The 26681-nt window shown below is 47.1% G+C and overlaps 2 protein-coding genes across 4 annotated transcripts in view; one reads left to right on the forward strand and one right to left on the reverse strand.

Annotated features, from left to right (window-relative positions):
- Positions 1–26681, reverse strand: part of CD177 (CD177 molecule) — a 99881-nt gene that overhangs the window by 65246 nt on the left and 7954 nt on the right. The gene's annotated exons all lie outside the window — the stretch shown is intronic.
- The window catches only part of LOC141567440 (cell adhesion molecule CEACAM8-like), a 58558-nt gene continuing 35992 nt past the window's right edge, over positions 4116–26681 (forward strand). Inside the window, exons 1-6 of one of the 3 annotated variants that reach the window (XM_074314230.1) lie at positions 4116–4434; positions 5318–5677; positions 9311–9589; positions 9998–10252; positions 13443–13569; positions 15564–15590. In XM_074314230.1, the coding sequence (XP_074170331.1) occupies positions 4308–4434; positions 5318–5677; positions 9311–9589; positions 9998–10252; positions 13443–13569; positions 15564–15590 (1175 nt within the window). In that variant the 5' untranslated portion in view covers positions 4116–4307. The other 2 variants (XM_074314231.1, XM_074314229.1) reach the window with 2 other exon arrangements.

Here is a 26681-nt window from a genome sequence, read left to right on the forward strand (position 1 = left end):
ACACTGGCACTTTGAATGGGAAATTTCTTACGTGGGACTGTCCTGCGCCTTTACCGCATTTGTTATCTCTCGCCTCACACTAAGTTCTGGAAGGCCTATCACCTCACTGATGGAGTGAAATTACTCCCCCCACCCCCAGCATGCCCCCCCCACACACGCCCAAATAGTCTCTGAGCATGGCAGTGCCATCCTAATTGAGAAAAACCTCTCTAACTCTTTAACATTTATTTCCAGGCTTTGTGGCCTTCTCCTTAGAGAGGAGGGGGTTTCCGGGGGAAATGAGCAGGTCTGTGACCCACCCGTGATCACCAGGAAAGGTTCTGAATAAAGAGGACCCTTCCCTCATTTGCCTTTTTCTGCTCACGGGAATTTTCTCTTAGCAGAAAGTCACCTGAAACTCCAAGTCCATTCTTTCCTGGGGCACACAGGGAAAACATTATGTCTCAGGTACTCCAACCCCCATCCCCATTTCCTGGGAAAGCAGAGTTGTGGCAGGGACAATATTAACAGGAGAGGGTGAGTTCACGAGAGTCCCTGTCCATCCAGGAAAGGGCTGGGCGCTCCTCACACGGCCCCTGGAACCAAGGCACCGTGGTCAGCTCCCAGCTTTCTCCCCTTTGCAAATGCAGGTAGAGACACAGAAAACAGAGAATGGGGCCCGCTGGTGTCCACACAAATAGGAGCAACGAAGGAGCAACCATGGGCTGTGCCACTTCTTCTCGGCCCCTCCCCCAGTGTCCTGAGTCCTCCTGGCCTCTTCAGCACAGGCTCTGGAGGAAAGACACCCACAAGGCACATCAACTCTTCAGAAAAGCTACCATCTTGTTTCGTCTCACCTGCCCTCATGTCCTCCCTCTCACTGGCTCCTTGTCATTCCACGTCCGCATATAGTGTCCCCTCATAACTCTTGGTCCATCAAGACTTGCTCTTGCCTCCCTGTATCTGCCCGTACGGTACCCTCCTGGGATGCCCTCACCTCCTTTCTCTGTGAACCTGCTCCTTCCCCTTCTTTACAGCCAACCTCATTGGCCATCGTGCCACAAGGTCATCCCAACCTCCACAGGCAGACACAATGGACCCCCTCTAACTCCCTCCTCTGACTCTTCTTTGTGCTCTGACATGTTTAGGAGCAATGACCTATGTGTCCTATGGATCCCGGAGTTCCCGAGAGACAGGCAGGACGAGGCTAGCTGTGATTCTCAACGGGCCCCATCGCTCCTACACACGGTCCTGGCACAGGGGGAAATGGTTGTAAGTGTTCAGGGAATGAATAAAGGAAGGGAAGATGGATTAATGGTGGACACGGCTTCTTCTCCCATGTAATTACTATGAAAGTGCTAAGGGCGTGAAGAAATGGACATCCACACACACTCCCCATGGTGTACTGGTGCAAATTTTGTACCAGGTAATGTGCAGGCTTCTCTCCTAAGTGCTGTGTTTGTTTTAAAATAAAATTCACCATGTTTAGCCATTTTAAAGTGTGGGGCCAAGGGATGTGGCCAGTCTGGTCCTCCCAGCGTTCTTCCTGCTGTGGGTAGACGGGGTGGCTGGAGTCCTGCACGAACCCTGGGACATGAAGAGGTGTGTTGTACTGTGTGTCCCAGAATCAGAGTTTCTTCCTGAACACCAGGCCCTGGGAGTGAGAGGGGATTGACTTGCCCTACTTTCCCCCTCTGATCCCCTGACACAGACCTTCACTTCCTGACACACCCAGTTCCCTACTCCTCCATTTTCTCCCCCACAGACCCACAGCCCAGCTTTGCAGCCACAGATACCTCTCAACCCAGGGGGCAGACATGGTATAATTTACTAGAGACAAACACAAACTGATATACATTCCTGGAAAATTGAGCTTGGTGACATCACATTAAGGAAGGAGGTAGGAGTTCTTGGAGGAACAGAGACTGCGACTCACGGAGCTGACACATGTGGAGCCTTATGCTGTGTGACCCATGTATGTCTATGAACTGATGTTGAATAAACACAGAGAAGTGCATGGCGACTGCTGCATTTCCCTCTTTGACCACCAGAGGGAGGAAGAGCTACTCCGCAGCCTGGAGCCTCCCAGGGGGCTGCTGACCCCCCCTCAGCAGCGTCCACAGCCCACCAGGGTCCAGCCCTCACCAGCCTCACTCAGTTCACCGTCCTCCTCACTCTCCAGGCTTCCCACACTGGACTCTGTCAGCTCCTCCAGCAGCCAGGCATCTGCCCAGCAAAGGCCAGTCCTCTGTAGGTAGCTCCTCCCCACCACCCTCTGTCTTACAGGGCAAACATTCAGTCATACCCACTCACACTTTGGGTCCCAGACAAAAGGAACCTTTCGCAGGGTAGCTCTATTATATGGTACCACCTCACTAAGTACTTCCCTTCATATTCCCTCTCGATTGTCATTAATTAGTCACTTCTATAATGACATAGTGAATGCCTGGCTCCCTGCTCCAAGTACAGGGATCACATCAGGCCTGTTCTCTGCAGGATCCCCTGGCCAAGCCCAGGGCTGACATGGAGAAAGGCTCAAGGAGTGCTCGTAGTGACAGGAAGTTGATCAAGCAGAGACATCCACCCGGCCCACTGGACACTGGAAGAGCACCGTGTGTGAAGACCCACAGGCACTGGTGCCCTCAAAGATTCCCCCAGTGACCTGCATCCTTGGCCCCATGAAGTCGGGAGTACAGGTGTGCCAGGTGTGAGGGATGAGATCTGTCAGCAGCTAGGACACTGACCACACCCACCCTGTGAGTTGTGAGCAACTTCATTTCCCGATATGGGCTCTCCTGGCACCACCTGTCCTTCCATCCTGACACACTGTCCAAGATCCAAGATCCAAGGTGACAGCACAGTCACATGAGTCAGGATGAGTGTCCCCAATCCTGACCATTCTATTCATGAGCCTCTGAGAGCCTGGTCCTGTGGGGATTCCCATGCAGCTCCCCACTCCCTGCTCAGCACCACTCATAGGGAAAGGCAGGGTGGTGACCAAAGGAAAGTCAGCTGAGCAGAGGACGGAGGGCGCACCCAGAACAGTCAGGAAGCACGTGGACAAGCCTCCGGGGTACAGCTCAGCCAGTCAGACCCGCGGGGGCCAGAGTCTGGCTGAGACTCGCCCCTGGTGACCTGTGGCCCACAGACCCAACTGCCCAACCACCATGGGCCTCTGCTCCCAGTACACACAGAGATTCGCACTTCACACCCGCAGGAGTTACTATTCCCTCTGGGACACCCAGGTCCTGAGAGTCTGTCTGTGGAAGCTGTCGCCAGGCTAGAGCCCCATGTAGATAGATATTGGGTCCTCTCTATAGTCCTTACCCAGCTTGACCCTTTCTCACCCCCAGAGTCATCTCTGTGACCTTCCTGCTGGGAGGAAATCCAAACTTCCCAGAGTATTTGAGAACACAGGGAAACCCCGGTGCCCAGCTGGGTTTCTGTGCCACAAATGGAAATAATCCCCCAGGGTTTGGGGACCCTTGGGGCTCTGTGGGGTGCAGACAGACACAAGACCAGGACAGAGCAGAGGCCAACACTGGGGTGGGTGAGTCGTCCTCTAAGGGGACACGGGTCCCCATCAGCCATGCCATTGAAAGTGCACGTCAGGCCTGCACAATCAGTATCCCCGGAAAGCCTGAGAGATGCAGAGTCTCTGGTCCACCGCACACGTGAGTCAGAATCTGCATTTGAACAGAATCTGCAGACCTTCCCTCTGCACAGGTCAGGGGGAGGGGTGGCCCCACTCCCACATCACAGGGTCACAGCCTGGCCAGGAATCCACATTAGCCGGGTAGCTGCTGAAATAGCATTTCTGAGGTGTCACCTGGGCATAGAATCTTTACGGAGTTCCACAGGTGATTCCAATGCAAAATGGGTGTGACATCCCTGTGACAAGAGTTCCTGATGTAGCCACGGAAGCTCCTGCTCTGAAGGGAAAAGCCAGAGGGATGAGAGAGGGCTACGTGGGAAGGTACTGAGTACCTGACAGTGGGGCTGTGGGGAATGAGCCAGACATGGGCACCTCAGGCTCGTGCGTGTCCAAACAGGGTGTTTGTGTGCGTGTGTGCGCGCGCGTGTGTGCATGTGTGTGCGCCTGTGTGCGCGCGCAGAGGCCTCAGCAATTCCCAGGCAACAGAAATGTAGACAGAAGGTAAACGGAGGAGTGGACAAGGGAGGCAGAAATGAGAGGAGGGCTAGGGAGGGTCCTGGGCACAGACTCCGCCCCCCAGCCCACGTGACTGGGGAAGCACTCCTGCCCCCGAGGAGGCTCAGCGCACCTGGAGGAGGGACATCAGATGTAAGGCGTCTGGACAGCGGTGCCTATGAGTGTTTCTGGAGCCCAAGTTCTTCTCGCAGACAGAGGGATCGAGCAGGCAGCAGACACCATGGAGCCCCCCTCAGCCCCTGCCCGCAGAGGGCGCGTCCCCTGGCAGGGTCTCCTCTTGGCCGGTGAGAGGGGACGATTCTCTAGGGGAAGACAGGAGGATGGGAGACAGAGAAGAACTGGGGTCTCCTGGGTAGGACAGGGCTCTCAGAGGGGAGAGAGCGCTTCTGTTTGAACTTGAGGGGAGAACACTGGAGCAGAGTAGGATGTTGGGGGGGGGGGGTCAGTAACAGGAAAATGCCATGATCTGGTGAGGGGCAGGAAAACCTCAATTACAGCATTACAAGTAATCTCTGAGCAATAATTTCTAAAAACATGATAATAATAACAATTTATGTCAGAGTGACACCAGAAAAAGCTTAACCAGGAAATATAAATATTGTCCTTACCACCAACCTCAGAAATGGGCAAATACACAGCAGGAGGAGGAGGGCCCTGGGAACACCCATTCATTCAGCCAGGGGTATTTGCAGCCTGTTCCAGGCACTGAGGGTACAAGACCAGACAAGCCCCTGCCTGCATGGAGCTCACATTCCATGGGGAGGAGACAGACAGGAAAGATCTAGATGTGATGTCAGGTACCCACAATGCCATGAAGGGAACAGAGCAGGGAAAGGTCAGAAAGTGAAGATGGAAGGACATTGGAGGAGGTGGTCAGGGCAAGTGTCTCCCCAGGATGCCCCTGAGTGTCAGCAGGGGTCTGAGGGCAGTGAGGGGGTGAGCCGGGCAGACACCTGGGGAAGAGTATTTCAAACAGAGGAAATAACAGGTTCAGAGGTGCTGGAGTAGTGGTGGCCATGCTGCTGACCTTGACCATGGGACACACACACACACACACACACACACCACAGGCTGAGAGATGAAGAGACCTGCTCAGGACCCAGGGCCTCATCTTTCCATCCCAATATATACATCCAAATATTGATCAACTTCTCCCTTTCCTCCTAGTCTCACTCTTAACCTTGTGGAGCCCGCCCACCACAGCCCAACTCGCTCTTGAATTGATGCCGTCCAATGCTGCTGAATGGGAGGATGTGCTTTTCCTTGTCCACAATCTGCCTGAGGATCTTATAGGCTATGCCTGGTTCAAAGGGGGAAGAGTGGACAGCAAACGTCAAATTGCATCCTATAGGATAGACACTCGAGTAAATAATCCTGGACCAGCATACAGTGGACGAGAGATAATATACCCCAATGGATCCCTGCTGTTCCAGAAAGTCACCCTGGAGGACACAGGATACTACACCCTACAAGCCATAAAGACACATTTTCACAATGAAGAAGTAACTGGACAGCTCCGTGTATACCGTGAGTGATTCCTCTCCGACCTCTGGGTGTCGGGTGGGGTGAATTCTACTTCACACACACAGACTGACAGCCTGGACTCTGCCCCCAACCACTGCATTACGTCCCATGTTGGGGCTTCAGTATTTAGTGCAGAACACACATAGTGGAGACAAACTTTACAAGATCAGAGTTCCCTTCCCGGATTCCAGGCCCTGCAGATTCACCCCAGAAAGAAGGACCAGTCTGATGGGAGCAACTCAGCAGAGGGAGACCAGTCTCAGTGCAGCCCCTGGGCCCCTCCGGTGACCATGACCCTGAGAAAGACCCTGCAGAGCTTGTCAGGGCCTGGACTGAGTGGCCCCCTGCAATCCTCCTGGAGAAGCTCAGCCCAGGCAGCCCCTCCCCTGTCCCCTGTCCCCTGTCCCAGGGCTGCTGACGCCAGGGACGCTGGGGATCGTGTGCCACGTTGGGTTTGGTCTCCTGGGCGGAGCTGAGCGGGAGCAATGATTTCCCAGGTGCCTGAGCCCCCAGGCTCCAGAGCTGGTCACCAGCCAGGGCTCAGCCTCAGGAGCCACATCTGGGCAGGGGCAGGGCCTGGTCCTTCACCCGAGACTGTGTGGAGAGCAGAGACAGACAAGGTCGTCGGCCATTAGCCGACACCCTGGGGGACTTCGGAGACCCCAGAGCAAGGTCAGCGTCCCCAGGGAGGGACAGCGGAGAGGAGATGCTCCTGGCAGCTCCTCGTCCATCAGGTACCACACCAGGGGATTCTCTTTAGAGTGGGTCATAACAGATGCCTCTTATTTGGGCAGCTCCCCTATCCCAAGACATAGGTCAGGACTGTGAATATTTTAAGTTTAATTCACTGACAACCTGGCAGCCAAATCTTTATCTTATTTCATTGAGGGGGAACTGAGGCACAAGGAGATACAGTCACGAATCAGGGTCACACAGACGACGAGAAGCAGATCAGACTCACGTGAAGTCTGTCTGCAGTCACAGCCCTGTCCTCTCCTCCACCCGGGGCCTATTATGCAAATATAGACCCTGAAACCAGCTGTTGGTTCAGGTCCTTTCTTCTTAGGCGTCCCCAGTTCAGAGGGAGACATTCTGGTCTGGGGAGTGAAAGCAAATGGAAAATTAATCTGGTTTTACTCTAGAACCAAATCACCTGCAGTAACCACCACGGTCAGTGCTGGGACGCCCAGGCCTCCCCCTCAGGTGGCCGAGGCCCCGCTCCCTGCACTGGCCTTGAAAGCAGTTGTTTCCTGATGTGTTGGTGTCACTCCCACTGGAGTATAAAGGAAAGGACTTTGCTTCTCACTCCCCACTTCACTCCTGCAACAAGCTCAGGGACCAACATGTAACAAACATTCAATTGCTTTTGATGCAGGAGGAAGGAATTATGATGAATCAATGAATGAATGAATGAATGAATGAATGAGTGATTCATAATCTCTACAGATTCTGGAACCTGGATGCAGAGTCCTAGGAGGTTTTGGCCACATCTGTTCCCTGTCCCTCCAGGGGCTGGGACCCACGTTCCGCCCCTCTGACCACCTGTCCCCAAAGCCCCTGCAGGAGCCAAGTCTCATGGTGACGGTGGGGCTGCTTGCTGCGGGAGGATTTTCCTTCTCTGGACCAGCCATGGGCTCCTGGTCCCTGGGGACTCTGAAGTCACCTGTGTTCCCCACTGTTCTGGCTCTCTGCTCCTTCCCTGTCCTTCGCCTGCCTCCTCCTTCATTCTAGCCACGCTGCCCTGCTCTGCTCTGCTTCCTCCACTCGAAGCCTCCCAGGATTCTCCCACTAGCACCTGTGGCCAGGCCCACCCTCCTGGGCAATAGGAAAGGACACAGAAATGAGTCGGAGCAGCAGCCCCTGGCTCCATCATGAGCCAGTTTCCCCGGTCACCAGGAGCACGAGCTTCCGTGGTGTCCCCGTCCAGGGCTCCTTCCCTCCCTGATGCCAACAAGAGGAACACGCCACAGGACAGGGACTGTGACCCCTTGATCTGCTGTCTACATGACTCTACCAGGGAGTCAAAGGCAGAGCACAGGTCTGTCCCCAAAAGCTCTCGGGCTCACTTCACCCAACTCGTGACACATCCTCCTCCTGGTGTGAGGCTCCCGTTCCTCCCAGTGGTTCCCGAGACCTTCCCAAGGTGGGGCCTGTGCCATCTGATGGCGTATTGCCTATTTCACACACGTGTCCTTGTGCTGACGCCTTTACCACAGGGTGGGATCCTCGCAGACAGTGAGATCCACAGGCCACTGTCCCTTCTCTTAGATGCTGTCCAGTTTGATGAATTGGCTCAAGATCTAGCTGTTTCCTGAGTTAGAGAGAAAGGGAAGAACGCGTGCCACGTGCCCGTGTGGGGGCTCCTCCCCATTCACCTGATCGTCCATAGAAATTGGTGACAGGGACCTTCTTCCTAAATTTGCTAACATAACGCATATTATTTCTACTAATTTGGGCTCATTCATCCCTTTGTACAACAGAGAAACCTAGATTTCCCTTCTGATCACTTCCGTCTCTTAACAGGACTCACATTCTCTCTCTCCCCGGGGAGGCACTGATTTCAAACCCACTGTAGCATCTTCCTTTCACCACAATGTGACCTGGTTGGACTGCAGAACTGGTCTACGAACTTCAGTGCTAGACAGAGATTCCTCTAGAAACTGGTCTTAGATCTTTGGGGCATTGATAATGATTTTCACATACTTTTACAATTTAACTTCTCAAATTTCTATCTCATAACTGTCTGCAAATGGTCCACGAGGGTCCGATTTTTCAATAAGTCCATGCTCCCCCACTTTCCACAAGTCACCCCTTCTGTATTTGCTATTGTCTAGGAGGATTTCAGGGAGAATCGACATGGTCCCCACTGCCCTCAGCAGTGGGAGAAGAGACATCAAAGACCAAGGACAGAGAGCATGGTCCTGCCAAAGCCAGCTAGCTCCCGCCGTCCCCTCACTCTTTTCTAAATTATTCCTGGACTCTGCTCTATCCTTTACGGGGTCACTGTTTCTTGTCAGTCACCACTGAACACCCCACCTCATGGCCCTGTAGCCTAAGTACTGAACTGACTGCCGACCTGCTTCTGGGCTCCCCATGTATTATTTCTGCTCAAACACCCAGTTCCAGGCCATAATTACTGCCCAGTCTTGCCGGGGTTTAAGGACTATGGGATGGCCCATCATTACTCACCTCTACGACAACCTTGGAAAGTGAGGCTTCCATGAAAACACATCTCGACCAGCAGTGCAGGTCTATGTAGCTCGAAGGTGCTCAGCACTTGCACATTCGAGGTGAGCACCTCAAGGTTGGCCAGGCAGTCAGCTGGTCAGTGAAGAACCCAGAGAAGTGCAGTGTGTAGGGTTTCTGACTCTAGGTCCTGTGTCTTTCCATAACCAAAACCTGCTAATTTATTGACACTTGAGAAAGTCTATGCTTTCTCCCAGATGTAGAGCTGGTGGCCTTATGTTCTCTGAACACTCAGAGCCTCATGCATTTGTCTTGTGATACACAGACCTGCCTTATTCTTTGAAGGACTCAGGTTGGCTGAGAGGTGAGAGGTGCCAACTCTGATTGAAAATGCCTTCAGAGGAGTCAAAGGTGCCACACAGGGCAACGTTCTCTCTGTTATCTGCACAGCGGAGTTACCCGAACCAAACGTCACAAGCAACAACTCGGACCCCGTGGAGCACAAGGACCCTGTAGTGTTCACGTGTGAACCTGAGATTCAGGACGTCACCTACCTGTGGTTGATCAACAGTCAGAGCGTCCAGAACAGTACCAGGCTGGAGCTGTCCAAGGACAATAGGACCCTCACGTTACTCCGTGTCACAAGGAATGACACAGGACCCTATGAGTGTGACATCCGGAACCCAGTGAGTGCCAGCCTCAGTGACCCATTCTACCTGAATGTTCTCTGTGAGTAACTTCTGTTCCTACCTGGCCCAGGCTGCCCGCCCTAATCCACACTGCGAGAGGCCAGGCTACATCCGTAACCCTCTCAGGTCCAAGTACATGGACCCTCACCCTGGACACCCATACTAGCCATCACTCCCTCGCCCAGGCAAATCCGGGCATGCCCAGCTTTGAGCTGAGACTAAGAGGGGATGGGCTGCTCCTGTCTCGAAAGGTTCGGGGTCAATAACCTCTCAGGGGGAAACTGGTCAATGTCTCAGACTCACGCTCAGTGAACGCAGGGAGTTATGGTTGGGACTTTTTGAAAACTAGGTTGATCCAGCTCAGAAGGACAGTATGGCCTTTATACAGACAAGGAGTGTCCCCTTTCCTCTGATTACATCACAGGTGGCTTTGTTCTGTTTGCTCCAGATGGCCCGGAGGCCCCCACCATTTCCCCCTCAGACACCCATTACCGTTCCGGGGCAAACCTCAGCCTCTCCTGCCACGCAGCCTCTAACCCAGCCGCACAGTATTCTTGGCTTATCAATGGGAGGCCCAAGCAATCCACACAGGAGGTCACTATCCCCAACATCACTCCGAATGATAGTGGATCCTATACCTGCTTTGTCCATAACTCTGTCACTCGCCTCAATGGGACTGCAGTCAGAACTATCACAGTCTCTGGTAAGTTACTCCCTGGACCACCAGCACTAAGCTCTGGGGTGGAAGTCTCTGATTTTCAGAAAAGAGCCTAGAGGTTCTCTGCCATCCCGCAGCCATGGATACAAGCAAATCACAAATTCTGCCCCTGAGCCCTCCTATTACATCTCTGTAGACTCTCTCTTCTCCTCGCTCTTCTGATTTCTCATGGTAGAGTGTGGGTCCAGCCTCACAGTGTAGAAAGGGGTTCTCTCAGCCCCAGAAAGCCCCATGGGGTCAAGGGGGTTTCACAGAAGGGCAAAAACAAAGGTGCTCAAGGGCAAGTTGCTGCTTCTGTCACTAACACATTCCTCCTGTCACTTCTTTATTTTCTGTTACCTACTCCATGTGCTATAATGAACATACAGGGCTCTGAATCAAGCTCACCTCTTTCCCCCAAACAAAAGGACAAAACTACATATAAGGACAGATGAGCAGGACAGACTCCTGCTCTCTGCTCTGCTGCAGGTTCACCTGGTGACTGACTCTGCTCTGATGCCATCTGTGGTAGAACAGAGGCCCGTAGAGGAGTTGCATGGGCAGCATGTCCTCAGTCTGGCCAAATTGTGCTAGTCTTTTATTTCTTTTACCAATGTTTTGTAATTTTTCAGTATTCGATCTTTCACCTCGGTTAATTCCTAACTATAGTGGTACCTCGGTTTTCAAGTGTCTCTGTTGATCAACATTTCTGTTTACGAATGCCATAAATTTTTTGGATGTATAGTATCATTAGATAGTAAAATTCATGCTAAGTTTGCAGTTTTAGGGGTTGATTTTAAAGGTCTGGGACGGATTAATCCATTTTGCATTACTTTCTATGGGGAAACCGTGCCTCGGTTTTCGAACGTTTCAGAACTCAAACGGTCTTCCAGAATGGATTACATTCGAAAACCGAGGTACCACTGTATTTTATATTTTTTGATGCTGTTATAAGTGGAATTTTTAATTAATTTATTTTTCAGATTGTTCATTGTTAGTGTGTAGAAATACAACAGATTTTTGCATGTTGATTTAGTATCCTGTAACCTTGTTGAATTTGTTGAATTTGTTTATTAGTTCCAATAGTTTGTGTGTGTGTGTGTATTTGTGTGTGAGATCTTTAGTGTTTTCTACATGTGAGGTCATGTCATCCATAAACAAAGATCATTTTACTTCTTTCCAATTTGGATGCCTTTTGTTTCTTTTTCTTGCCTAATTGCTCTGGCAAGTACTTCTAATACTAGTTTGAATAAAACTGGCAAAAGCAGGCATTCTTGTCTTGTTCCTGAACTTAGAGGGAAAACTTTCAGACTTTCACCATTGAGAGTGATGTTAGCTGTGGGCTTTTCATATGTGGTCTTTGTTGTGTTGAGATCTATTCCAGTTGAGTGTTTTTATCATGAAATTTTTATCATGTTGAATTTTATTGAATTGCTTTCATTGATTCATTTTCCTTACTAGTTATAGGGTTATTCATATTTTCTACTTCTTTGTAATTCCATCTTGGTAAGTTTTGTGTTTCTAGGAATTTGTTAATTTCATCTAAGTTATCCGATTTGTCAGCATACAATTATTCATGGTACTCTTAAAATTCTTAATATTTGTGTAGAATTGATAGCAATTTCCTTACTTTCATTTCTGATTTTAGTCATTTGAATCTTCTCTCTTTTTTTCTTAGTAAATCTAGTTAAAGGGCTGTCAATTTTGTTATTCTTTTTTGAAGAACCAACTTTTGGTTTCACTGATTTTTCTCTATTGTTTTTCTATTCTCTATTTTATTTATTTATATTCTAATCTTTATTATTTTCTTCCTTCTGCTAGCTTTGGGTTGAATTTGTTCTTTTTTTTTAGTTCTTTACATTGTAAAGTTAGGTTGTTGGTTTGAGGTCTTCATTTTATGTAAGCATTCACAGTGACAAAATTCTTCACGAGAGTCTTAATTTCTCTGAGCCTCATATTCCTGAACTGAAAATTACAATAAGTGTGCCTGCTTCCTGGTATTGTTTTACAGATTTAATGCAATAATCAATTAAACACTTAGCAAAATGCACACACAGAGGAAATGTTCCGTGACTGTTAGCTGCTGTTATCACTACTATATCATTAGCCTCTATGAAGTCAGGTAGTCCTAGAGTCAAATCTCAGATCCACCTCTTACTAGCCATATGACTTTGGGTAAAATTTTCACCACTCTGAGCCTCAGTTTTTTCATCAGTAAAGTGGAAATAATGTCTATCTGACAGTGTTTAGCACAGAGACTGGCACATAGTAAGTATTCCATAACAGTAATAATGATATTAACATTAATATTAGTTATCAACCTTGATAGGTGGGGGCAGTGGAAATAAAAAAAGAAAAAAACAAATGCAAAATGTATAAGGGGTGCATTACACACATAAATCATTGGGACGTGGTTACTGACCAAACATGGGAAAGGCAAAATAGGAGTTGAGTGCAAAGTTCCAAGCCTGGTTTGTTACTTTTCATCCCCTGAGAGGCAGCCAAGATGGGATTAGACATACAAGCTATTTATTGGGAAACATGCCTGTGAAGGAAAGTGGGATGGGAGTGGGAGAAGCCTGGGAGATTCGTCAGCTCACAGTGCGGATCTGATTCCTGTGAAGGAGAAAGAGAAGGAAGTTTCGGGGTGCAGTGCAGTTCTAAGAGAGGATCCACAGGGGTGATGGGGGGTGGGGGGGTCTTTGAGGTAACTTCACCCATCAGAGGGAAAGCATTTCTCACAGAACTGGGCTTATTTCATATCCCTGCTGGGAGCCTTAGGTAGCGTGGTCTCCATGCAAAGGAGGCAGTGAATTCAGAAAGCACCGCCTTCCGTCAATGAAGTCCCCCCACAACAGACCTGACAGGCACATATTCATGGCCGCAACCATGAAAAGTGGGAAGTAATACAAAAGTAGCAATCAGCCTTTCTCACATTTCCAAAGCTTCAAAAATATCTGAGTGCAGAAAGGCCAGGATGGAATTGAGGCAAGTCTGACCATCAACCTAGAAATACAGTGGCAAAAAATATTACAAGGATATAGTCACTAATCATCTCACAGCAGCCTTCCCACAGAAAACGTATTCCTTAGAGGAACAGGTAGAGACTGCTTCCAGCTGAGAGTTTTTCCCCAGGGCACCCGCACTGTAAAATCATGTCACCTTCATTCATTCTCCTCTTTTCTATCCTCGACAGATGATTCAACACAAGGAAGTTTTGGCCTCTCAGCTGGGGCTATTGCTGGCATCGTGATTGGAGTCCTGGCCGCGATAGCTCTGATAGCAGCCCTGGTGTACTTTCTGTATATCAGAAAGACTGGAGGGTATGGTGGCCTTTCTCTTGTCCTGCTTTCCCCAAGGCTAACCGCCACGCTTGGGAGAGGGAAGGAGACTCCCCTCTGTCTCTGGGCCTGCATCTGCTCCTCCTCCTTCCGAAACCCCTGCTTCTCGGCACTAATTCCTGTGGTCTCTCCTTCCCTGGGTTTCAAACTTCCTGTACCCCACTTTCTCTTGGCCTGGTTATTCCCATCCCCATCTGGTTTACCGTGGGCGGATCGAGTTCTATTCCTTAGTCCCCAGGCAGGGAAGTCATGGTCCAAGAAGGAAAACAAATGAAGATGACAGGAGGGGCAGGAGAAAGCGAGCTGTGTGCTCTGTCAACCATAGGAGGACGGGGGTGAGGGGAGAGGGATAGGACAGGGAGAGAACTTAAGAAAAAGCAGAAACCAAAGGCCTCTTGAGCAACAAATAGAGAAAAGGGAAAAAACAAAAACAAAAAAAACCACAGCATCTACCTACAAAAGGGAAAGGTGTCAGAGTACACATAGGCTCAGAAGCAGTTGGAAAAGAATGGACCTAAATGTGAACCTCAGGCAAGAGGAAAGGAGTGCACACTAGAAGGGATGGTGGGTACATTGAAGAAGAGGCCCTATGAGCAAAGGCAGTGCCAACCCTGGTGTGGGGACAGAGCCCCAGAAAGTAGTTTACAGGCTCTCGGCCTCACGTGGAGGGGTGCTGGCTCGGGTGGTGAATGGCCGTCGGCTGTGGCCGGTTAGCCGATTGGCCACTGGTATAACTGCTGCGGCTACGAAGGATTGCCAAGGATTGCCGAGGAGCCGAGCAGAGCCTAAGAGAGCGGAAGAGGAGGGCCGAGGAGAGCGGAAGAGGAGAGCCGAGAGAGGAACGGAGGAGAGAGTGGAGGAGAGTTGTCGGTCAGTCGGTTGGCGGAAAAGCGGACGGCAGGTCGGCGTCCAGTGGGCCCAGCCTCCAGTGAGACCGTGGTGGTATGGCTCCCCTACCTATGGCTCCGTGGGTGTTCCTTTTCGGCCTCACCATATCCTGTGTTCTTGTGTGGGGAGCGGGAGCAGAGACCCCGCAGGCCGCCCCGCCTGAAAGATGGCGCAGCGAGAAGGCCTCTGCGCACGACAAATGGCGCAGCGAGCCGGGTCCCCCGCACGACACCTGTTATGACTGACTGAACACTGAGGAGCCCCAAGGAATTATCTGCTGACAGTGTCCTTCCTAAGTCAAGGAGCAAAGATACTATGCTTGGGAATAGCAGTCACAGCGTCTGATATTTATTTAGGGCAAGTGACCAATGTGATCTCACAGACCACAAACCCTCAGCCTCCAATCACAGTAAGTAAAGCCATCACCCAGTGAGCGTTGGTGTGTTCTACCACATGCCCTGCCCTAGCAGGGAATCCTGGATTCCCAAATACTCCCTACCTTCTGAATTTGTAGAGGGCATCTCCATTTCCCAACCTTACATTGGCATAAGTCCTCACATCCTGCTAGCCACAAAAGATCCCGCTGAGACACAGCCCCGGGAGAGACTCACTCGGCCTAGGCCACACAGGCCCAAGTAAGATGGACATGTTTCCAGGAGCCACCCCTCACCCTTACTCCTTCCCTCCTGCCTCTTACGGATGTGGGCACTGTCCTTTGGTGAGACATTCCCTATCTTGTGGCGCTCTGGGTGCTGTGGGCCTCAATGCCCCTCTTTGCCACTGCGGCCTGTTGCTGAGGAGCACATTTGGGCAAAAATCAAGGCCTTTGAACTGGGAAAAATCTTCAGAAGTGGACTGAGGCCTCCTCCTGCTCCCCCTCTGGTACTAACACCCTAGGTCTGGACCCCAGACTCTGAGGAAAGGTAATTCCTTAAGCAATCACGGGCTACCTCCCTACCCCATCTTCCCACCACCTGCCATCTGCTTCAGCTAGAAATGTGGACAGCTTAGGACCACCACCCTCTAAGGCTGTAAGTCAGCTTTGCATTTTCATGGATTGGTAACTCTTCTTTCACTTCCCCAAACAGGGTCACTCTGACAACTCACCTAACAAGGTAAGCACAGCTAATTTCACTGGCTCATTTGCTCATGGAGCTATCTCTGTGTAGAGTGGATTACTCTTGAAGACACAAATGCGAGAGCCAGTTTGGGTCAGAGTTCCTCAATGCAGCAACAAACAAAGATATATTGATTAGTTACTCGCTTGGGTCTACTTCATGCAAGACCTTGGACTCTGGAGTTATCGCCAACACTTGTTTGAGTCCTGGTTATGACTCTTAGTAGCTGTGTGACCTTGGGCAAGTAACTTAACCTCTTTGATCCTCAGCTTTGTCATCTGTAATTTGGGCATGCTGCCCACTTCAAAGAGATGTTGAATGAATTAAATGAGATAACAAATGCAAAGCACCAGCCCAATGCCCAACACCAGAAGGCACTGAGTCATTCTCCCTTCTCTCCCTTCAATCTGACCTTGCTCTTACTGTCAAAGGATAATGTCCATTCCAGTCGGTCTGAGGTCTTTGTTCATTTACTTTATAATAATTTTACCAAATTGCACTCATCTTAGCCTTTCAGTGGAACACACACACACACACACACACACACACACACAGACATCCTGAAAAGTACTTCAATCACAAGCATGTGACAACAATGTATAAATTTTCATGAGTTGAACATACCCACGTAAGCAGCATGGAAATCAAGAAACAAAACATGTCATCCCTCCGCAAAAACCCTCCAGTCCCTTCCCTCCAAAGAGTAACCACTATCCTGAATTCTAACGCACTGGGTTAGTTTTGCCTGTTTGTGCTCTTACATTGAAAATCACAGCATATCCTTATATGTGTCTAGTTTCTTTCATTCAAAATTGTTTTGTGAGATTTATCCATATTGTTGTATGCATTTGTCGTTGCTTTTTCTCATTGCTGTATCATCGTATTCCCTTGTATGAATGCCATAATCTGTCTCTTCTAACGATCAGTCAGAGGATGTCAGCAAGCAGAGCTAATGGGTAATAAAAGCCCATCTCCAAAGCCAGAAGTTTCAAAGTGGTGATAGGAGGTGACGCTGAATCACAGCGGACAAGCTGAGGGCCTGACCTATGACACTGATCTAACTGACTGCTGCTCATGCCTTTCAGATCGATGAAGTCACATAATCTACCCTGAACTTCAGTGTCCAGGAATCAAAGAAACCAATTTCAGCTTCCCCATCCCCCAAAACCACAGAAACAGTGAATTCTGAAGTAAAAAAAGAAAGAAGTAATGCAAACTGCCCTGATCACTGCACTGGCTGAATTATTCCAAGCTTCTCATCTCCATCGCTAGGAGATCTCTTTACCCTCAGGAAAAAGGAGAAGCCTTTTCCCCCACTTTACACCCTCATGAGGCACCTGTAGGCTGCCTGGCCAGCCCCTCCCTTCAGTGTCAACAGTGAAAAGGTACCCAGGGGAGTCTGAAGGAAGCCCAGCCTTCCTTGTCATTGAAATGTGGCTGGTTAATATGTACCAGAAACCACAAAGTCTAGAGATGCTTTGAAAAGCAAACTTCTGGCACGATTATTAAAAAAAAAAAAAATGAGAACAGGCACAATAAGCAATATTAGGAGTAAAAAAGGAAACAATGACAGACAGCAGAAAGTAGAGGGCTATTACGAGCATCTCTATTGCAAATATTTGAAAAATTAGATAAAAGGAATGAATACGTAGAAAGATAAAATGAAACCAGAACTGAGGCAAGAAGGAAGAAAGGCATGAGTGGGCCTCTTAACCAATACAGAAACTGAGTTAGTATTTTTGATCCTTCCAATAAAGGTTACATAAAATCTAGATAATCTGACAATTTGACAGCGAGTTTTCCAAACAAGCAAGGAACAATTCATTCTAATCTTACACATACTCTTACCAAAATAGAAAAGAGATCACTTCCCCAACTCTTGTGAGGCTAGTATAATCTTGAGCCCCCTAAACCAGAATAAGCACAGAAAGGAAAACAACAGGCTAACATCAGCATATACAAACATCCTACAGGATATATGTATATGTAACCACACTCCAGCAATGAATGAAAAAGATACTGTGCATGAAATATGGGTTTATTCCAGGAATACAGTGAGCTTAACAGTAGAAAATCAGTGTAATTTACACTATTAATGGTGTAAAGGAGGAAAATCATATACATTTTTCAAAAGACAATTAAAAAAAAAAAAACTCCACCTAAAATTCAGCCTCAATTTATGTTAAACACTCAGTAAACCAGAAATAAAGGGCGCTTCATTAATCTGATAGACTATCATAAGGAGACTCGATGACATTGCTTTATGATAGCAAATGTACTTTTAAAGATAATGTTTGTAATAGCAATCTAGGAATAAACAAAGATCTTTATGTGCAAGGCTTTTATATAGAAAAACATGAAACTTGACTTAAACACATTCACCAATAACTAACAGATGATAAGTAACAAAACAGATGATGAAAATATCCATTCTTCCCAAATTATCAATAGAATGTATGACCCCCTGATCAAATCCTAGATTTTTCTTTTAACTTGACAAACTAATTCTCAAATTAAATAGTGTAACAAAGGGCCCTGAAGAAGAGTCACAAGGTGGCAACTGCCCTGCCAGATGGGAGGGGCATTGGGAGTCCGGGTGAAAGGGGGGAAGGGATTAAGAAGTACAAATTGGTTGTTACAAAGTGGTCATGGGGATGTAGGTGTAGCATAAGGAATATAGTCAATAATATTGTAATAACTATGTATGATGTTGGATGGGTATTAGGTTTATTGGGGTGATAGATGGGAGGGAGTTGGGGGCAGGTGAAAAAATTGAAGGGATTAAGAAATACAAATTAGTAGTTACAAAATAGTCGTGGGGATGTAAAGTAAAGCATAGGCAATATAGTCAATAATGTGGTAATAACTATGTGTAGTAACAGGTGGGTACTAGACTAATCAGGGGGATTACTCTTTAAATTATAAATGTCTAATCACTATGCTGTACACCTGAAATTAATATAAAATAATACTGAATGTCTGTAACTGAAAAATTTTTAAAAGGGGGCAAAGGTGAAGGGGGGTAACGTTCAAATTTCCAGGTATAACACAAGTCATGGGGATGTAATATACAGCAGAGGGAATGCACTCAGTATTTTATAGCATGTCATGGTGTAAGATGGTTGCTGGATTTATCATGGTGATCACTTCTTTCAGTATATACATGTTGAATAACTATGGTGTATACCTGAAACTAATATAATATTGTATGTTAGCTATATTTTAATTAAAATCTTTTTAAAAAACATATTATTATGGCACTATTTCAGACAGCGTACTGCTGGGACACTGGGGAACTGTACAAAATCGAGAACTACTCCCACACACACAGAAACTTTATAACAGAGGCGGCATTACAGTTAAGTAGAGGAAGGAAACAATTTTCAAAAATGATTCTGGAAAAATGGGTCACACACATACGTCCTTGGGAAAGTATTTTAAATTAGGTAGGAAAAGCGCTAATGTAAAGGCAAAAGAGGTAAATTCTACTGTATTAAAATTAACATCTATTTATGAAAGGACACTATGAAGACAGTAAAAAGATAAGCCACTAACTGGGGAAGCGTTGTGCAGCACACACAGCTGACAAAGAATCGATTCCAGAATATATAAAGGACTCCTACAAAGTGACAAGGGAAGACCACCCAGCAGAAAGCTGATGTCACAGCCCAGGAATGTGTGTGTGTGTGTAACAACAGACATGTAGAAACAGGAATGTGCATAGTGGCAGAGTTTGTGCAGCACAAAAACAAAATCAAACGCCATCCAAAATGTTCACCAATAACCGATTTGAGAGAAATAAAATGTGGTCAGTTAACACAGTGGGAGACGCTATAGCAACAAAAATGCAAAAGCCACAGCCAGCCATGCAAGTCTACGCGAGTGGGTTTGGGGAACGTAATTTTGACTGAACAAAGCAAGTAGAAGAAAATTCAGTGTAATTTCATTTTTATGAACTTCTAAAACACTCAAAATATATGGCTCAAGGATACAGCGTGTGGTTGGAAACTAGTGCAGATAGCATTGGAGGCTATTTTGCATACTGCTGCTGGGGGGGGGGGGGCTGGGAGTGGGTTGGGTTGGAGCACACAGGGCCTGTGGGGAACTGTTATCTTCTTCCTTAAGCCGGGTGAAGAACACATGGTGGGTTTTTTAAAAATGGTTGCTCTCCATGCCCTCATGACTATGTTCAGTGGGCCATGTGAAAACAAAAGTTTTAAGTTTTTTGTGTCCTATTCAAGAGGTAAAAAAAGCCCCAGCGTAGACAGACAAGCTCAGTGCAGACCTTTACCAAAAGCCCTTGATGATCAACCAAGTTCTTAATAACATGGACTTTACAACCAGGAATCATAAGACATTTGAGAACAATCTGTAACGAAAGAAAAGGCGGCGATGAAGAACAGCCAGGTGACCAAGGCGCACACACTGTGAGGACAGGGCATGCAGGCAGGATGTGGAGCAAATGGACCGGCGACTGGGGGGAAACTCACTCACAAGTTTAGAAAGACACGTAAACATCCTTAGACTTTTTCAGGATTCAGGAAGATTGCTGAATGAACTCCCATGCAAAGATGCAGTCAGAACAAGGAAGAGTTCCCAGAAACCAAAAGAGTTCAGTGTAATTGCTGAAAGATCGACTGAATGATTTGGGAAATACACCTGAGGAAACCAACCAAAACGTGAGGGGAAAGAGAGACAGGACGTGTGAGAGAGAAGTGGTACCAGAACATGAGCACGTTTGTTTAGTGTTTAGTGGGTGCCGGCTCTGTTCTAAGTGTATTAATTCTGTGAACTAATCTAGTCTTCAGACAGCTATACGAGGAAGTGTATGTTTCCGTTTCCGGTTTTTAAGAGATTCACAGGATTTTTGTTCATGAGTTAGGTTTGAATTTTATCAAATAATTTTACTAAATCTATTGAGATACTAAGTATTTCCCCTTTAGATTGTTGACGTGGTGAATTACATTTTGACATTAAAACATATTTGCTTTCCTGATATAAACTCCACTTGGTCATGATACTTTTTGTTGGTTGGTTGGTTCTTATTAATTCTGGATTGGGTTTCACTAATATTTAATTTAATTTTGTATGTATATTAGTAAGTGAAATTGGTCCATATTTTCTTGTCTGGTTTTAGTGTCAGTTATACTAGTCCCATAAAATGAGTTAGGGAATGTTCTCTTTTTAAACCTTATAATTCTCTGAGACAGTTTGTTGAGGATTGGCTTTAACTGGAGATTTGCTAGAACTCACCCATAAAGACACCAGAGCCTGGCACTGTGTGGTTGGAGGAGAGAAAATACTGGCTCTCACTTTAATTTAATGCTTATTGCTCGATTCATATTACCCATTTTTTTTCTTGAGTCAGTTTTAGTTTACATTTATCTAGATAATTGACCATTTAATCTTGGTTTTAAAATATATTGGCATAACATTCATGGTAGTCTCTGGTAAATTATATAATCTCTCTTGTATCTCCCTGATATGTCCTCTTTAAATTTATATCAATATATCAATCAATCGCTTTCTTTCTCCCAACACCCCGGTTTGGAGGTGAATGGTACAGGGTGGAGAGAAACACGTAACAAAGACCCTCTCCGTGACCAGACTTGAACCAGGCTCCTCTGAGCCTCTGGTCAATCACACCTGACGTTGGGTTCTGCCTCCGACCCTGTAGCATCCAGATTTAGCAAGAATCCTGCTGAGTCAGTTTAGCCAGAATCCCCCACCCTTGATATCTGATCACCCTCCATATCTGACCAAATTCCTCATCCCTCACCATCCTCGGGTGATATCTGATCACTCTGGCCCGACTTCAGTAAGAATTCTCTTAAGTCAGTTTAGCAAGAATTACTTTCCCCTCTTGGTAATTTTCCATCCCCCGACGGCCCCACCCTGCACCCTGGCTATAAATCCCTCCTTTTCTTTGTTGATTCAACATTGAGCTCAATCTCTATTCCCTGTTGCAAACCCCACTGTAGGAGTCCCTCTGGACAGAGTGCGTCTTGCCACCTTTCACAAGTGTCAGGACAAGTTTTTCTTTAATACATGTAAACAAATAATTACAATATGGTTGATGAGTGCTAAAGAAAGTACACAAAAGGGGCTCTGGGGTCACAAGGGAATCAAATAATTGCATTTTAGGGGGGTAAAGGTCCAAGAGTTGGGAAAATATAAGAAAAGTGGTAGTGCCCAGGCCTGATGGGAAGTTGGGAGCAGGCACCGCTAAACACTGTTAAGGCCAAACTGCTGGCGGTGATTTGGGGCAGTTCAGTGGCACTCAGTCACACAATGTGCACATCCTACGAGTGAGCAAACAGACTTCTAGACATCACCTCACAGTAAAGCACAAGTACAGCGTGTTAATCTCCACGGCGTTTGCTGCAGCCAAGTCTGACTGATCATTGAATCAAAGGCATTTACGTCCCAGACACAGCAAACAACAACTGAGCGTTTTCTGCGGCGCAAGGCTCTCCCGTTCCTCAGCCTGTGATTGAGGTGTTGCTGCGAACCCCGAGCTCAAGCCTGTTCCACATTTCAGGGTTCCATCCTGATGACGAATTTTTGGGGTCACTTAGGACCTATATTTATTTACAAATGACAAACCCAACATAAGCTGACATTCACTGCAGAAGGGCTGTGTGAGCTCATGGAATTGGAAGTCCGGCTGCAAGCTGGGCTTGGGCATGAGGTGGTGTGAGGTTCGCTCCAACAATCTCACTACATCTCTTGACAGTAGGTGACATAGTCGTCCCCAGATTAAAAAAATAATCAGTGGTGGCTATTGGCAGTGTGGCGGGGAGAGGAGGAAGACGCAGTAAATGTCGACTTTGGACTCTCCAAACCCCGCCTCATTTTGTTTCCGGTCCCTCCTCTGTTCTCAGTGTTGTGTGCACTTCATCCTATAGACATAGGTGTTGATGGTGGATGCTTGAGGAAGGTGCTTGGAATTTTAGGGACCAGTGACCTTCAAGGACGTGACCCGGGATGTGGCTCCTGCACCCTTCTCAGAGAAGCCTGTAGAGACGTGACGTCACGCTGGAGGATGACAGGCCCCTCCTCTCAGCAGGTAAGGGCAACATTCTGATTCTCATTCAGCCCCTTGTGGGGGAGTCTTCATCTCCTCAGAGGTCAGAGGCTGTGGGGTGCTTCAAGGGCCCACAAACCTCATAAAGTCCCAGACTCATAAAGTTTGGGTCTAAAATACAGGGACCAGGGTGTCTGAAACCCCAACATACAGAGAAAGACACATTCTTTTCCCACTTGGGTAAAAGACTTTTCTTTTTAAAGTTATAAAGGGATGCTCTCAGTGGGTTGCTTCTGAAGCCTTATTGTACCTGTCTCTGAGAGATTTCAAAGCTCCCGTGTGGCTAATATAAATTGGGGGTAATTTTGTCTCTTGCGTGTTTTTCCAGGCCCTTATGGTTCCCCTTATTCTCAGGGAATCAACTCTGGAAAGCAGACGTTATATCCCAACCGAACCCAGAAGAACAGCGTTGCATGATGGAAAGAGAACCGTTCCAAGAGGCATGTCTGGGTGGGAACCTACGGCTGAGAGTTCTGGCAGGCACCCTCACGTCAGTACTGACCAGGGAGTCACCCCCACATGTGGCTGCTGAGCCTTTGAAATAGGGCGAGTCCAAATGGACACATGCTGTGAGTGTAAAACACCAGATCAAAGGTGTAGAATGAAGAAAAGAGTGAAAATACCTCATAAATAATTTATATTGATTACATGTTGAATTATAATATTTTGGATTAAATCAAATATAATGACATTAGATGAAGTTCATCTGTTTAGTTTCACTTTTAAATGTAGTGTATGACACAATGGGATTTATAGATGATGTAATACAGAATTGTACACCTGAAATCTATGTAATTTTACTAACAATTGTCACCCCAATAAATTTAATAAAATAAAATTAAAAAAAAAAAAATGTAGTGTATGAATTTGCTAGGACTACCATTACAAAGTCCCACAAACTGGATGGCTTAGAACAACAGAAATTTATTATCTTGCAGTCCTGGAGCCCAGAAGTCCAAGATCAAGGTGTCAGCAGGGTGGGTTCCTTCTGAGGGCTGTGAGGAAACATCTGTTCCATGCTTCTCTCCTAGCTTCTTGGTGTTCCTTGGTTTGTGGCAGCGTAATTCCAATCTTCATGTGGCCTTCTTCCTGGGTCTCTGCCTCTGTGTATGAATTTCCTCTTTTTATAAGGACACCAGTCATATGGATTGGGGTCCATCCTAACGGCATCGTTTTTTAGCTGATTACACCTGCAATGACTCTATTTCCAAATAAGGTCACATTCTGACGTAGGACGTAGGACTTCAAAACAGGAATGGGGGGAGGGAGGGACAAAATTCAACCCACAATGTAGCTACTAGGAAACCTAAAATTGAATATGTGGCTTGCCTTATATTTCCATTGGACAGAGCTGGGCTAGGTCGTCAGTAAAACAGCGATGGCCGTTGACCTGGATCATGATGGGGCATGTTCACGCATTCCATAATGACTCCTTGAGGTTTACTACATGGTCCATCACCAGAGATCAAGCATAGGATAGTTAACTGAAGCATGTTTCCCCCCTCGAGGCACTTGCAGTTTAGTGAAGGAGGCAGAGAACAGTCAATAACCACACAAATATTTAATTGCAAAGTGGGCTAAGTGCTACGAGAGACAAGTACAGGTGTGACGGTCTTGAACTTCACCTGTGCCCTTGCTCCTGGACATCAGCGATGGTTAGAAGCTCGCCCATCCTTCTATGTTTGGGAAATGGCTGACTGTGAGAAACATCCCTTCCCCATAGGAGTTAGATAAGACTTGCGACGGCACCTTGTTTTCCTATGACAAGGCCAGACACAGGCCCCACAAATTCCCACGCTTTGTCTCATGAATGAGTTCTGGTTTATTCACTGAGCAGCAGGAACCATGAAAAGAGCCTCATTGTCTGACCTACACTATGAGACAATCCTGGTGCATCTCCGACCTTGACTCTTTCCACCTGTCAGTCGTGTCCCGTTGATCTCTCTCAGAGTCTCTAAGGTCTCAGAGAGAATCGCAGTGTTTGATGCCAGTGGCAGTGTGGATAAATGTGCGCTTAGGTTACTGACACCCTGGATGCTACATGTTGCTACTGCAGGCTTTTAGCTACCATTTTTTGTGTAGTCATGTGTTTTTTTCATGTGTTCCAGACACTGTGCTAAGCCCTTTACACACATTACCTTATTTAATTTTTACAACCCTATGAATTAGATGCTATTAATTCTTCCATTTTTCGGATGAGAGGCTAGGTTGACAAAGGGCATATTGCAAGTGAGGGGGAGAGCAGAGATCTAAAACTACCGGTGTTCTAGCCTGAGTCCATAAAACCCACAGTTCTCCATGTTCTTTATTAACAGTATGTCTGCTTTTCTTGATTAGACCTAAATTCCTGAAGGGCAGAGGCTGAGTGTTATTTGGGTTTGAATACCGAGCATGTGATAACTGGTTATGGCATATGAGCTTCAGACTGGTGGATGTTTAGGATTTGAACCCTCCAAGAGAAGTGAGGAGAACATTTCTGGTTATGGCAGCAGCATGTTCGAAGGCCTAGAGTTGGAAATGGGTGTGGTTCGTGGGGTTGGGGAGGCAGGCAGAGCAGAGTCTCACCCAAGTGGAGCAGTGGATGTTTGTTGGGGCTGGCAGGTGCCATGCTTGAATGCACTGGGGTACCCTGGGTAGTGCTCTACACACCAAGCAGAGGACATGTGAGCTTTATGCGGTAGCCACTGGGGACAAGGACATTGATGGCAGCAGAGGTAAGGAGTTCAGAAGAGAAACTAGTGGACAGCAATCTAATTCCAGTTAGAAAGCTTCAGCTTAAGGGAATAAAAGGGAAACCAACCTTAGCTTAGCACCTGCTTAGTACCAAGTGTCGCGCTGGATCCTTTTCTGCACAAGGCCACGCTCAGCTACAGAGTCCAAAGAAAGATGTTAGAGTAAAAGGATCAGGAAGGGGCTGTAGCCTGTCTGATTTCATGGAGGTTGAAAGCATTGATGACAGAATTTGATTACACATCTGCTTCACTGCAAAACGCATTTTCTTTTTATTCAACACGCCGCCTTTGCTGGCTCTGTTAAAGGTCAGGCTTCAGGGAACCAAGAGACATTATAAATAAGTCCATTGTTTCAGGGTTTAAGAGTGAAATAAAAGACTGGGGAAGCAATGGGTTAGAGAGGTTGAAAGAAATTAGCCCATCTTTATGGGAAGGGCAAGTAAGGATTCCATGAAACAGGTGTCTAAAATATTTCACCTGTCTAATAGACATCTCAATGTTTTACATCCCAAATGAGGTTCTTGGATTTTTTTGTCCCCCCAATGTTTTTCCCTAGTGTTCCCCATATCATAAATTGGTACCACTACCCCCCCCCCCATCAAGCCAAAAGCTTAGGAGTCATCCATGATTTCTCCTCTTTTCCCTCAACTCCTCCCACATCCAATCCATGAACAAGTCCTATTGGTTCCACCTGACAATAGAGCTGTCAATCTTTGGTCCACTCTTTCTTTTCACCTCTGTTGCCAGCAGCCTCATCTGAGCCACCATCATCGCTCCACTATACTTCTGGTCTACCCAAATCCAGGCTCCACAAAGTAGAGAGAGTCATCTTTAAAACTTCATGTAATATCTCACTCCAACCTAAGACTTTCCAGTGGGTCCCTGGTACTCTTAGACTATACCAACTCCTTCACATTGCTTAAAGTACTTACGTCATCCACAACTGTCTCTAAACTTATGTCATCTGAGCCAAGCACTGTTCTAAATACTTTACATGCATTAGCTCATTTAATCTTCACCACAGCCTTATGACGTAGGTATTAACTATTAGCCCCATTTTACTTGTGGGGAAACTGAGGCGTGGGGTGACTAAATGACTGGCCTAAAAATCACATAGTCTCACCATTTAAATGGTAAAGGCTAAACTTTCCCATGGTCAAAATGGCAGAGTCAAAACTGTAGAATGGAGCGAGTCTGTGTTCTTTAGCTCTTACTCTTGTGAATTGGGACTCAGGAACCACCACTTCTTTGCTCAGCCATTGGGAAAGG

The sequence above is a fragment of the Rhinolophus sinicus genome, linkage group LG11, assembly GCF_036562045.2.
Source record: "Rhinolophus sinicus isolate RSC01 linkage group LG11, ASM3656204v1, whole genome shotgun sequence".
In the NCBI taxonomy this organism is placed as follows: Eukaryota; Metazoa; Chordata; class Mammalia; order Chiroptera; family Rhinolophidae; genus Rhinolophus; species Rhinolophus sinicus.